The 14533-nt window shown below is 42.3% G+C and overlaps 1 protein-coding gene across 4 annotated transcripts in view; it reads left to right on the top strand.

Moving 5' to 3' along the window:
• Nucleotides 1–1617: 1617 nt before the first annotated feature.
• DOK7 (docking protein 7) overlaps nucleotides 1618–14533 on the top strand; it is a 70197-nt gene continuing 57281 nt past the window's right edge. The window contains exons 1-4 of one of the 4 annotated variants that reach the window (XM_026121940.2): nucleotides 1625–2127; nucleotides 2272–2317; nucleotides 5086–5316; nucleotides 9227–9427. In XM_026121940.2, coding sequence (XP_025977725.1) covers nucleotides 2074–2127; nucleotides 2272–2317; nucleotides 5086–5316; nucleotides 9227–9427 — 532 coding nt within the window. In that variant the 5' untranslated portion in view covers nucleotides 1625–2073. Of the gene's footprint in view, nucleotides 2318–5085; nucleotides 5317–7395; nucleotides 8431–9226; nucleotides 9428–14533 lie in introns of those variants that run through there. The other 3 variants (XM_026121942.2, XM_026121939.2, XM_064511486.1) reach the window with 3 other exon arrangements.

Below are 14533 nucleotides of genomic sequence, written 5' to 3'. Positions count from 1 at the left end.
AAGACTGGTTGTTTGGGCCTCTCTCGTTGGCCATGTGCAGTATGAGGCTGGCTCGGTTAACACTGTGGAAGGAGCGTGACCGTGTAACAGGACTAAGTGTACCTGCTGATGAAAGACATGCTCAATCAGCAGGAAGGAACTATTTTGTCTTCACTGGAAGTGATTCATTTGGAGTAACTTTTATTGTGCCTTGCTAATATGAGTCAACACAAAGCTGATGCTATTCTGCACAGCCATAGCTGTCCTGTGACTTCGGTTTCATTTCGAAATCAATATCCATCCATACTACGCATGCTTTTAATCTGGTGGTTTTGTGTTGTATATATTCTCCTAGTCTTCTCTTGCTGCAAAGAGGGTGGCTGTCTGATAGGACACTACTACTAGGTTAGTAGTTCTGATGACTTCTGCTGTGTAGAGCTTTTTATCTCTCTTGTTCCCAAAATGCATGCTGTTTATACTGCTGTGCTGCAACAGCCATACAATCAATAAAATCCTTCTTTGAAATATGTTGAATGTTCACAGATGAGACAGTCTATTTCCTGCCTTCAAAGGCCTGCATGACAAATCTTCAGCTGATATTAACTGTCATATTTTGAAAGTGTTAAATTTAATTTGTGGCTTTCAGAATAGCCTGTCCATCCATTGTTACTGCATTGATTTGGAAAAACTAAAGTCACGACTTGGGGAACTGCTCTTCGGTGAATAGCCCTGTGTTAAACCCCCAAACTCAACAGCCTCCCTAAGCTCTGTGGCTGTAGGGAGGGAAGCAAGTTTCCAGGTTAAGCAAGGGGTCCAAGCCTTGAGGATATCGTTCACGTTCCTATGTGGTGCTCCAGTACTCTCTGCCTCAGGCCTTTCCTGCTGAGCATTTCCCAAGGGAATTTCACCCCCAGTTTTCCCTCTAAGTCCTTACTGCTTTGGTTAGAGTGAAAATCCAACATAAATTTACTCGCAAAATTTTGTCTGATAGGAATCTTCCTAACATTTATCTAGAAATTGAATTAGAATGCAAAACTGGCTCAACAAACATACCCGAAATTCATTATGAAATGCTCTTAAAGATGGTTTTATTAAATTATATGTTATTGGATGCAAACTGACCAATTAAAAGGAGAGAAATAAATGCAAACATCTAAAAAAAAAACCCCTTCTATTATACTATTGAAAGAAAAATGTGCTGTGGTGTTGTTTAAAAAAAGCTGAAGAAGTAATTACCATCAAATAAGATGCAGTAGGAGTATTTTTAGAATAATGGACTCTAATTAGGCCATTGCTCATTGAAATAAATCTGAGGACATCATTATCACATCTTATTCTATTAATTGTAGCAGCTCCGGGTGCCGTGCAAGTGGGCTGTAATCTTGTGACAGTTGCATTGCAAAGAAGGAAAAAAAAGAAGAGCATTTTTATCTGGGGTAGTTAGCTGACTGTCTTCTGGCAGCCGAGGGGAGCGGTAATTGCACTTTCTGGAAGAGGAGCGGGGAGTTACGGCAAAGCCGGGTGTTTAGAGGCGCGGGCGTGGGGGTGTCTCGCCCGCCCGCCCCGCTCCGCGCCTCGGGGCTGGAGGGAGAGGGGATCCGGTCCGGGCTTTCGCGCCGGCCCTCGGCAGAACCGGGGCGCAGGGCTCCCTCAGCGGTCAGCTGCAAACCCCGGAGCTGGATCGCGGCGGGAGTTGGGGGGCGGGCGCCGGGCGCTGGCCTGGGGTCGCTCCCAAAGGAGCCGTTGTGGCGGCTCTCGGGGGGCCGCCGCGCTCTGGGTGCCCTGGCTCGCGTCTCGCGCTACCCAAGTCGGAGGAAAACAACAACAAAAAACTCCCACAATAAAATCCCATGATAAAACAGAACTCGGGGAGCTTCCTGGGACCACCTTCCCCCCGCGGCAGCCGGCCCGGCCCCTGACCGGTGGGGCGGGGGGCGCCGGGGAGGGCCGCGCCGCGCCGCCCTGGCCGTGCGCCCGCCTCGCTCCCTGTGCCTGTGCGGGGACCTAATAAAGCTATTTTGAAAGTGACCCCTCGGCCAGAGCGCGGGGAGGGAGCAGCGAGCCGGGCGCAGCTGTCCGGAATCATGACTGAAGATGACGGATTCCGTGGTGGTGGAGGGTCACGTCAAGTTGAGAGATGGAAAAAAGGTCCCCGCTCTGGGCGCAGGCCCTGCTGCGCGCTGGGGCCGGGGGTCCCCCAGCAGCGCCCCCCGTCGCGGGGGGCTGCCGCGGGAGGGGAGAGGGAGCCTGCCCCGGCCCTGGCTAACCCTGTCCTTTTGCCTCTCGTTGCAGTGGAAGAATAGGTGGCTGGTGCTGCGCAAGCCGTCCCCGGTGGCAGGTAAGAGCAGCGGGGGGCCAGGGCGCCCCTTTCCCGGCTGCCCCCTCTCTCTTCCTCCGTCCGGCGAGGGGGAAACGCAGTTTGGGGCCCTAAAGAGCCGCACGCCGAGTTTACACGACCCCCTCGAGGTTAGGTGCCTCAGGAGGAGAGCGCCCCTGGCCCTCGGCGGGGCTTTCCTCCAACCATCGCTGCTCTTTCCTCTTTTTCGTTTAAAAAAAAAGGGGGGGGGAGGAGGGAAGGAAATTATGGGCTCAGTTAGCAACAGGCCAGGCGGCCAAAAATAGAGGCTATTGAAGGAGCCCCGAAGTGTAATGAACGCAAAGGCGAGGAGAGAGCGCAAGCGAAGCTGCAGGGCTTCATGTTTCCTCGCTCTCAGCTCGCGGGGCTCTGGCTGGCGGCCGTTAACGGCTCCTGCCGCGGGGCTTCGCCGCCGGCCTTGGCGCCGCTCCGCGCGCCGGCACCGCGGGGCTGCGTCACCCCCGCTGTGGTAACCGGCCCCCCAAAATGGCGGGGCGGCTTCTCCCGGCTCCCCCAAATGGCGGGGCGCCGCCTGGCCTGTGGGGGACCGCGCTTTGCCTGAGCGAAGCCCGGGGGTGGCTTCCCTGGCAGGTTATACACTCTATATCCCTGCAGCCCCCTCCTAAAGCTGCAGCTGGCAGGAGTTTTTCTTGCAATGATGAAACCCGTGCGCTGGTGCCCGGTTATAGTGTTTGTACGTCGGGCTGCGAGCGGTCTGAGAAAGCGCTGCCAGCAGCTGTAAATTCAGGCCTTGGGGATGAAGGTTTTAGTAGCTTCAGGCAGTCTGGGCGTTCTGACCAGATACGAAGTAAAACAGCTTAAAAAGTGATGTTCCAAGGCATAGTTATTTCTTTTTGGTTCCTGTTTAAAATGTCAGTTCAGGGTTTTTCAGAAAAATTTTTTCTTTTTTCAGGGTGGCTGTAAAAAGTTGGCATCTTAAGCTCGGTAGTTATTTTGAATCCGTGTTTTGACATAAAACGTTTCAATTTTAAAAATAAAATGTCATTTTGAATTGAAAACTTCATTTCCATGCTTTGAAGGGAAAAGTGAAGATGTTATTCAGAGCTGATGTTTTACAATTGGAGGGGGGGAATAGGTTTGAAGAAGCCCATCTATTTCTAAAGGGGAAAATATTGGCCTGAAAAGTATGCGTTTCCAGAGCTAATTGTTGCCAGCCTTTACAAAATGTGAATCTACATTGCTTCAGAATGGCTTATGGAATAATTTCTAGGTTGTTGATGGTAGACTTTAATTTTTTTGAATAATTGAAACTCAGATCCAACTCCTTGTTACTTGGGTTATTACAGTTAACTTGTTAGCATCTTAAATACTTATTTTAACCTATATCTTGACTGAATTTCTTGAACTTCCCTCCCTGAATAGGCATCTGTTGGTCCTAGTGTTAATATTTAGACATGTGAGTGTGGGTCTGGATTTCTAACATGAGGAAACAAAATTTGAAGGGAGGAAGATAAGGGAGCTTTCTTTGAAAATCTCCTGACTGATAATATAGTTTATTCCTTAGAGATACTATTTTTATTAGACCTATTTAAATTAGCCATGTTAGCTGAACCTCCCCAGTGTTTTGCTAATTTGCTCTGTAAACCTTAGTTTTTCTTTCTTCAGACATGCAGCTGTGTTATGGAATCCTTAAATATTATAGTTGCAGCTGTTTCTGCTAACAGGTGCAAGAAAACAATCAGTAGTGCATGTGGAATTTTGCTTTAGTTAACAGGCAGTTCAATCCTTCAGTCGTTTTTCACCTCTTTGGAGATTTGCCAGTCCTCTTCACAGCAGAGGCGCCTTGCCAAGACTCGGAGCACCCTCCCTCCCCCCCAGTATTCATAAAATGGAGCACAGGGGGCTTTCTCCTTTGCAGTGTGTAAATCAGCTTAAGCTATGGATATTAAAACTTCAATATTTACCACTGATTTCAGTTCGAATTGAGTGCTGTATGATAGGAAGGTAACTTGGAGGAAGATGTTCCTGTTATCAGATGTGGAAGGTGGGGAAGTGCTCTCTGTTTTTTTTCTTGCCCTTTGGGTTTGATCATGAAATGTATTTTTCCCATGTGACCCTGACATTTGGATTATTTTTTTCCGCTGCATAGTTACTGGGCAGTAAACACCTCCAGGAAGGGGTTAAAAACAAATGGTGACACAAGCAAATATTAAAGAAAATGTGTGGCACATAATGATTATTTAGCAATAGCTACTGTGTAACATTTAACTAGGAAACCTGAGCTGACACTAACAATCTCTCTGGCACTGTAGTCTGCTCACCATTTAGTGGTTGAGTAATCTGTGAACTACTGTAAGAATTTCATTTGTGGTTCAATATGTTCTAATGGAAATACAGATGACAATAGTCTCTCAGCTTTAGTGTTTGTAATGTGAACAGCTATCATAGTGTAACTCCTATTGTTCAGAATTAATGAGTCAGTTCTCTTCCAGATGCAGAAGGCTATCTGAAAATCACTGGATTTTTAAAAAGTAGAATAATTGGGAAGAGTTTTTACTTACCTTCTTGTTTTTAAGCCTGCAGATTACACTTGAAAAATGCTTTCAATATTTATTCCCTGCACATAAGGACTGCAAATTACTTACTGGGGGAGGAAACTGAGTTCTTATATTGACTTGATCAGACTGACCCTCCAATTGTCAAAAGCAGCCCTATTTTGAATCAGAGTACTGAGAATTGTGTTGTGTTCTGTTCTGCCTCATCCTCTCTGACAGTTTTGCTTCTTTTAGACTGTTTGCTCATGCTGGTGTACAAGGATAAATCTGAACGAGCGAAAGGGCATAAGGAGAGGAGCAGCGTGACCTTAGAAGACATCTGTGGCTTGGATCCTGGGCTCTCCTATGAGGGCTTGAATCACACGCTTGCAATCATCTGTCTCTCTCAAGTTGTGATGCTGGGATTTGAGAACAAGGAAACAATGTATGCGTGGGATGTACGAATCCGCTACAGTTTGGGGGAAGGTAACCTTTGTCTTGTCATATTCCATTTTTTCTTTGGGAAGAAAGCAAAGAAAAGCACAGCTAAAATGCAAATAACAAAGTGCAGTTAAGGAAAAGACTGTCACTCACGTGTTGATGAAGAGTATGTCCTTTACATCTTAAAGCAGGTGTCTCTTACGATATTTTTTGAGCATATTGCTGCTCAGTACTGATGGCTAACTGTGAGAGCTTTCAACTTAGTGGGTTTTTTTTTTCTTTTTCTTTTTTTTTGTTTGGGGCACTGAGAGCTTTTAGTCATCCAAGTTCCACTTCTGTCCCTGCAGTTTCCTTGGGTTTTTGATGACAGGATTTAGAAGGAGCCTGATTTAAGAGAAGTGGAGTCCTAGATAGAACTTGGCTGGTTAAATCCTGGTTTTACGAACAGCCTACTAGCCTAGAAGGTATTCTCTTTGATAAAATACGTCACTGTTAGTGTCTCCTCTCAGGATGGGATATCTCATAATAAGGAGTGTCATTAGACACAGTTTTTCCACCAAACTTCACTCTTATGCATCCTTTTTTTTTTTCTTTTTTTTTTCTGCTCAGCAGCTCTAAAATATGGAGTTGTGAACAAGGAATGGTAAACTGGTAATCCAGAGTAACTGTCCTTTAGGTTTGTTTAGTGATGATGAGGGAAAGAGGGATAGATGTGTGGGAGATGCACATTAACTGTCTTAACCATTTGCTACAACATGTGGCAGAGGATATACAACAATGGAATTGTTCCATGGCAATGTGAGCATAGAAAGGTGGCATTGGAATTCTACACAAATGTGATATAGCTACTGAGTTCATATCTCAGTAGCAGTATCAGAATAGAGACACATGGATATACCACTTGGAGCTATCAGATATGAACTGTTGCACAAGGGGAAGGGCTAGAGTGGGTGCCTGAATAATACAGGCGCATATATCTGGAGTACGTGGTGCACTTTGAAGAAGTAGCTCTGTTGGGTTCTGTTTCTATTAGTTTGCTAAATTTGGGATCTCTGTACAGTGTAAACTTATACTAAAAGAGCTGAAGGAGAGTATGCAGTTGATAGAGTAGGTATGGTTTTCATGATCTTGTACTGGTGCAGTCCTGGGATTGGAAAAAGTACTTGATCTAAATCTGGATGTAAGGGTGATGGGGGTGATAGTGATGGGGAGCAGAGGGAAGCAGAGTTATTAAAGAAAGCTTTGAATGAGGTAAGGATAGAGTTTGGCCTATTGGATGAAGCTGTAGCTCCAGATGCAGCATTGGAGTAGAGACAGAGGGTGAGAGTGTGTTTGGAGGTGAAGAAATCGAAGAAGTCAGGGCACAAATAATTGGCTGAATTGGCAATAATTTTTAGAACACATTAATTGCAGAAAAGCTCCGGAGAATGAGGACAGACCAGAGCATAGAAAACTTGGTCAGGATTTTGTCTTTCACTGCAGACTCAGCTGAGTGTAGAAGTCAAATTGAAGGGAATTTAGCTATAGTAGACAGAAAAGAGTGGAGGCTTTTATAGGGAGAGAGGCTGGTGACTGTTGAGTCTTTTTTTCTTAAAGGCTAACAAGGGTGTAATTCTTTCCCGAAGACTAAGGTAATTGGGTGCTGAAAACAAACTGTGAGAGATGACCTCAGAGTCTGAGAAGTGAAATTAAAAAGGTATTGGGAAAAGAGGGTCTAGACAGGAAAGAGGAAGTTTTTTAACTGAATTTTGACAGTGGAAGTCTGGCCAGGCAGGGACGGAGAGATGGAGATGCCATATGTGCCAGTGGAATGCTAACATGGAATGGAGTAGATGCTGTTCTTGAGCAAGGATTACAGAAGTGAGTGAGGTGCAAGTCGGGTATGAAAAAGAGTGCTTGAGCCCGCAGCTGATACTGAGGAAGCTGGGAGACAGGTCAGTGAATAGCTTTGAAGAGCAAAAGGTTGGCTAGAGGAAATGAGGAACTTAGTACCTTTTCTTCATGGGTGCATTCAGCTAAACAGCTGTTGTTTTTTTTTTTTTCCTTTTCTTTTTTTTTTTTTTTCCTGAACAGGAGAAGTAGATGGCTGTGGAGAGTTTTGGAAAAGTTACGACTTCTCATGAAAGCAGCATATCACAAAATATTTACATCCAGACTTGAATTTTCCTCTACTTTGGGGTCGATCAGATTTGGGCCTTTTATTTCAGTTGGTGCTTCAGTTGGAGCTGCAGCCCTTTGTTTTTGGCAGCCATTGTAGCTTGCAACTGGTTGTGTCAGTGTGCCCCATTCTTCATTTATGAGAGGCAGAAAAAATCCCAATGCTTCTGTTCCTATAGTTTCATTAGTAGCAAAGTAGCACTGAAGTTAACTGCTCAAATGGGTCTGAATAGTATTGAAGCTTCCTTATTGAACATTATTTATTCGGGTGGTTTTCACATCTTTTTCATAGTTTATGGGTAAACAGTTTGTGTTGCATAGTTGTGTGCCCAAAAGGAGACATCATGTGACTCTTGATTTGCTCCCTAGCAGTACTAGCGGCAAAGCTGTAAGTAGAGCTGTGGTTAGATCTATCTCGGGCTCCTTATACATTTCTTTTGAATGACTTTGTGGCTAATTCTGCTGGAGCCTCAGGGAACTTACCAAATGCATGTCATAGATAAGGAGTTGACTTTATTCTTAGTTACCAACTAGCACTAAGATAGTATTTTGATGAGAAGCAAGATTCAGACCTGCTTGAAATTCATGATGCTTGAAGGAACAAGAGGAAGGCAAGAGTGGTTGCAAGAAATGAGACTACTTGAAGGTTACCCTGTAGATTTCATAGATAGGAAGCTGTATGATCTTTAATGGATAATCAAAAAGCTAAATCTATGCACTTCTTGGTTAAACGCTCTACTGAAAACCTTTGACTGGAAATGTAGCAGTCCTGGCACTTTTCTGAGTCAAGACAGACTTTTTGTCTAACCATAAGGCAAAACCTTAGAGGAGCAATGGAGGTCAAGACAGTTGTTTGAAATTTAGGGGCTTGCTTACCTAAATTGTTCCCTTGAAACACTTGAAGATTTGAGCCTTTGAAGTGTTCCCTTGAGTTTATTATTCGGAATGCAACAGCTCTGGAGGAGGAGATGGGAGACCAGCCTAGAACAGCCCATGTTTTAGGTAAGGACCCTTGCAATATGGGGGTTGTCAGAGTTAGCATTTGAAGTTGAATTTTGTAAACTCAAATGAGAGAGGTGTTTTTCTTTCTCTCACTATTCTGAAGTTTGGATCATGAAATATGAAGAGTTAATAAACTTTCTTAGATGTTAGTTACCTATAAATCATTTAATTTCCTAGTCATTTTAAATGTCTGGGCATTTACAATCAGCAACTCCTAAAAGATTCACAAAGGTAGGAAAACATGATTTTCCCCATTTTACTGCTAGGGAAGGCAGTGTGTGGAAAGGAGCGAAGCAATTTATTAAAGGTTGCAAATGAGATGGTGACAGAGCAGTGGTTAGAACTTGCCTGTTTCTTTCAGCCTTGCCTTTTGGGCTCCTTGGACACTGTTAAATATGCATGCATGTAGGAAGAAAGATGCATAGGCTGTTGGGAGGAAGAGATAGACTCCCTTGTAGCGATGCAAGGGTGGGAGAAGGATATGACTGAAGTGTGGGCTGGATAATTTGAGATAGGGCATAGCCTCGAAGACTTTGGATAAATTAGTGTCTGATCAGCTCTGGCATTAAGGCAAGATGCATTTTTTTCCAATACTAAATTGGCCTAACAGAGAATAATGAGCTTATTGCTACTCACATAGAGTTGCCTTCACCTAAAGTCTTGATGGTGGAGCCTAGTGTTGTGGATGTGGACCAGTCTTCACACTGCAGTTGAACAAAATGACTTATGTTACAGAAGTCACGGTACCTTACTTCTGTTTTCTCTAGTAACTTTTTTTTCCTTCCTTATCTAATAGTTCATAGGTTTCAAGTTTTTGTAGCACCTGGCACTAAACTAGAGAGCGGGCCTGCTACCCTGCATTTCTGCAACGACATTTTCGTCCTTGTAAAAGACCTCCCTCCTAGTGTCATGGGGCAGTGGAAACTCTCAGATCTACGTCGATATGGAGCTGTCCCAAATGGATTCATCTTTGAAGGGGGTACCAGGTGTGGCTTCTGTAAGTACAATTGGAAACTAGCTTCTAAAAATTATTTTAAACCTTTTGTAGAAATGTAAATGCTAGTTTTGTCAGTGTTGAATTTTGAGGAACAACTGTGTAACTTTCAGTCATACAAGCTGCCTTGTGATATCAGAGAGTATGTTCCACTGATTAGACTTCTGCAGGCTTGAACCCTGGTGTGGTAAAAATGTGCTTGTGTGGAGTCCTGGCTGAACATTGCTGTGTGGCTCTCCAGAAGATGTTTAGTCAACTGTTGCTACTGAACACAGAACAAGAAAAAGATAATGAAATTTTATGGCCTGTGTCATGCAAGAGATAAGGCAAAATGTTTTAATGACCCAGTGGTGAAATTATGGTTAATTCTGTTGTTTACAGAGGGAGAGCTGTATGGAGGCTTTGAGGTTACAGGCAGAATTAAGGCTCTTGTGTAAACACTGATGTTTAAATCCAGTAGAGGACTTGAGTTCCCAACTTTAAGGAGTCTGCTGCTTCTTCCCTTCCCCATTAGTGTCTTTGCCACACCATGGAAACATAAGATTCATTGAATCAAAAGGAAAGCAAGCAAGCTGAAGCATGCTCTTGTAGCCTAGTAGGTAAGATATCCCTTCAGATGGGGAGGAACCTCTGGTTCTAATATCTTCTTTTGAGACTTTTCACATCCTCACTTGAGAAAGATGCAAAGCATCTATGCAAAGCTGAAAAAGAAGGGAGAAGGTTAATGCAGCTGGTCATAATGAATACATGAGCAACTTTAATTTTGATCTGGAAAAGTCTTTTTGAAGTATCTGGAATCATGAAGATGCATAATAACAATGATCCTACTGTTCTGGTTTGTAGAGTAGAATAGTTGATGGAGTGATTGGTTTGATACTTGCCTCATTTTTCAGAATAATGCCCACTAAGGTTTCAGCCTCAGAAGCAGAGTTTGGACCCACTCCATATTGGTGATCTGTGATTGCAAATGGATATGCACATCACCAATTCAGATGCGAAGCTGTTTGACTTGTGTATTGAAATGTGAAAATAATTGATTTCTTCAGTTGCTGAACTAAAAAGTAAAAGGTTCCTCAGTTGATTTGAAATTTCCTCAGGACTTCTGGCAAAATTTGGGAAGGAAGGGGAAATAAATGATTTTGACTCATTTCCTGTAGTGAGGGCTTTTTATTTGTTTTGTCTGTTGAAAAAGGACAGAGCTGAATTAAAAGATGGCAAGTATCAACTGTGTTCTGTTTTGTCCTAAAACTCCCAATTTAGGACACTTGTTTGTTATGTGAAAGATTCTGGTCCAGATCTTTCTGTGGCAGATTTGGAGATTGTGGTTGAAGTGTGGTCTCCAGCCTCTGAAGGAATGGATTATAGGTGTAGCCTGGGAAGAGACAAATCTGTTTTCTTTTTAAGGTTATTCTGCTTCACTTAAATATTAAGCAGTGCAGGAACTGGAACCCAGATGTTTTGTTTCCTGGCAGTGTGTCTAGACCTTGAGTTAACTAAACAGTTATAGAGTTTAAGGGGAAGTCAGCAGCATCGCCTTTTTTTCCCCTCTCTGGTGGATGGTGCAGTTGGCCCAGGTTAAATTTGTGTAGGTCCATCAACACCTGCAGGTTTGGTTTGAGCAGGTTATTTGCCATGCAGAAATGAACAACTGCTTTATTCTGTCTCTGTGTGCAAACACCCCTTTAAATACAAACTAGACTTCTGTTTGTCTTAAGTGTGTGCACTTCTGTGCAGATGTAATTTGGGTCCAAAACATATCCCAGAAAATTTACATTCTGAATAACCACCTCTGAAAGTGTGGGGTGTTTTTCCTTTCTTTTTTTTTTCCCCCTTTTCTTTCTTCCTGTAAGCATTCTAGAGCTGAATTGCTTTTTGTTTGTTTCATTCCCCAAAGCTACTGCTGTTTCTGGGCAGTTTATGTACAGTATCAATTTTTGAGCTAAGGAGATCTTAAATTATCTAAATATGTAGAACTTATATTTAAAAAAGTATAGGGAACTGAAATAGAAATGCTAGCAGTCTTTAAGTAAATTTAGCAGTGGTTAGGTAGATTGATAACTGTTTTAATCTGTGTAAACATGTAATTCATCAAATGAGAGAATATAAAACTTAACTATTTGAATGATTAGTTGTCCTGAGGCTGTCTAGGTAAGCAGAATGTCTGTGATCTTTTTTTTATTTTTATTATTATTTTTTTTAAATTAGGTAAAAGGTACAACAGCCCTGTGATATGTTGGCATTAGTTTTTTCTATTACTCTTCAAGCAGGTGCCTCCAGGGAAGAGCTTATCTTCTTACCAATAAAGGCTTTAAATAATGACTTGAATTTGGAGTACATAGCTGATTGCAGATGGAGTGTCTTGATCACAAGCATTTGTTTTATGCAGACTTTCATTAGAATGTGGAAGGAGACAACATATTATTCTGAATGATACCCAAAAATGAAAATGACTAGCAGAAAATAATGATGGCTGTTAGGACTTCATTCCACTGAAAAAGAAACAGTTGGGTCTCTCTTTCTTTCGTGCCTCTTCCAGAGGGACTGTTCAGCGCTGACTAACAAAGCATTTGCAACATGCTGTCTGAAGAGTCCATTTCTTATCTGTGTTACTCTTTCTGAGAGGGACACTGTGATTGGGTATACAGAGGAGAGATTTAGGACTGCTTAGTATATATGATTTTTATGATAAGGGAATGAATGGATATGATTCCAATTTCAGCTTTCATTCTCAAAAGGATAAAAGTAAGGGATAATTGCAGAGCAAAATAAAATGCACTGACTCATTTATCACCCATTCTGTGTAGAAGGATATTTCTTTAGTGGCTGCCTCAATCAAGGCATTTGGAAAATGCAGAATTCTGCACTAGAGCTGAGTACTTTGCACTCGTTTGTGATGTTTGTGTTACAGCTAGCCAGTAATTTTCTACTGTGGTGTTTACTGCTCTAGTCAAACCACCTCAATGTGTAACATGGCTGCACGGAGATACACAGGGTGAGGCCCAGCGTCGTTGGGAATGATGGATTAGTAAAGAAGTGTCTCTGGTATTGAATGCAAGAATTTTTTCTGTGGTAACATGTCTCAAGGATGTAGAGACCACTGATACTCCTTTTATAACCTGTGTAGCTTTGAGCCCTGCGAATTAGCAAAGGAGAGGGTCTGCAGGAGGTAAGTTTCAGCAAATTCTGAGCCAGTCTCCTCCTTGCTGGATTCTCGTTTGCTTGAAGGTGTCTCTGCAGCAGTTTCATAGGAGGCCCTCTAGAGCCTTGCTTTGAGCCAGGCAATATATGTTCCTTAGTTGTACGGCTTACCCAAACCTTTTGTTTTTCCATTTTGTATTTGCTGTCTGAGGATTGCCTGTGTCCAGAAATCTGAGTATAGCACCTACACAGTCACTGATTTGAGGTGACCTGACTTCTGAGTATTCATCAACAAGATACTTGGACATAAAGGTAGAGAACAAAGGTACATTTCTGTAAGATCTAGCTAACGTACTTGGTCCTGAGTTACTGTGTTTACTGTCTTAAGAACCTTACTCTAACTTCTGGATTTTGGTTTTTGCCTAATTCTCACACTAATGTAAATTGGGAGTATTCCCCAGGAATATCATAATCGAAATGAAACTGATGTAAAAGGGAGCAAATGTGATGCTTTGTCTTCCAAAGAGAACTTGTCTTGTTCCAGGAAGATTTGCTGCATTTCTTGATATACCATTAATTAAAATGATCTTTGAAGCTGTGGTGAGGCATGCACAAGTAAAGAATCTGATTTCTGAGTGACTGTAAATTGTTTTTGAAGGTCCAATGCAATTTTGAGTATTGGTGTTACCATGATTCTTTAATCCTTTAAGAGGAAACAAAGTGCGTCTTAGGCATAGAATGTGGTCTTGAGTTTTGGAGATCCTTTTATATCTACGTTCTTTTTAAATATTTTGACCTAAATCTGTGCTTTTATCCTAGATTGTTACTGTGCCAGCGTTGTCCTTTAGCATAACGTTCACTCTCTCCCTGATGTTTACCTCATAAAGTATTTATAGAGCATTTATGCTTCCAATCTGTCTCTCTTGTTAGGTTAAATAAGCTCAATTGTCTTGATTTTTCCCTAAAAGATATGGGAGCCTCTCGGTAGCTCTCCTATGTACCTGTTTTTTAGCATGAATTCATCTTTGGTTACAGGCAACCAGAGCTATGGAAAAGTACTTTGGAAAGGGTTCCACTATAGTTCTGTCCACTGTCTTAGTGCTTTCTTCTTTCTTCAGAAATGTCTGTCTTGATACCTGGGATAGCTGAGAACCTGCCATGGAAGGGTGTTTTTGCATCTTTGCATCTTGCCCTCTGCATGTGTGCCTTAAAAGGGAAGAACAGCACATTCATTTTGGTGCAAAATAGCCTGCCATGGCTGGAAGCTCTTTGCATGTGGAGTTGAAGTTATAGGAGCTACAGGAGCTTAGGAGTTACAGGAGCTGATGCCCTTAACTGAGCACTTACACATCTGTAAGCAGAACAACATTTGAATATGTGCTGAGTCTTAGTATTTGACTAAAAAAAGTGTTGGTAAAGGGAGAGAACATCTTTCTTCAGGTATCTGACTCTTTCACCTCATTCTTCTCTAGTTTTTCAGGAGTAGAACATACAGTATTGAGGGGAAAAATGATTTATTGTTACAGCAATTGTTTTAATTCTTAAACAAAAACATTTTCCAGTACCCTGTCATACAAATGTTATATAATACTATGCTGCGTCTATTAATGTTGCTTTCCTATAGGTTAAACCATCCCTTTGCTCCCACTCTTCCTGCAAAGCTCTGAATGTAGAGGAATAGTGAGTTTAAAGATGTATTGATAAATATCACCATAATAAATTCCTTACTGAGAAGAACTGATGACTTTGTAATTGCTTTTCTTTGCCATTCCCCTCCATAAAAAACCCCCCTGAAACTCCAAACAGGAGCAGAGTTCAGTTTTAGATACTGTTGTGTTAGAACTGAGGTCTAAAAAAAAAAAAAAAAAATCTAAATCCTTCTTACCATTCTGTTCCTTGCTTCCTCACAGAATTTTTCATAAATGTGAAGTACTTAAGGTTTTGAATTAGTTGCTTGGTGGATTCTGCCCC

This window comes from Dromaius novaehollandiae, chromosome 4, assembly GCF_036370855.1.
Source record: "Dromaius novaehollandiae isolate bDroNov1 chromosome 4, bDroNov1.hap1, whole genome shotgun sequence".
In the NCBI taxonomy this organism is placed as follows: domain Eukaryota; kingdom Metazoa; phylum Chordata; class Aves; order Casuariiformes; family Dromaiidae; genus Dromaius; species Dromaius novaehollandiae.
The sequence above is the reverse complement of the archived record's forward strand: the minus strand, read 5'-3'. Positions and strand labels throughout refer to the sequence as shown.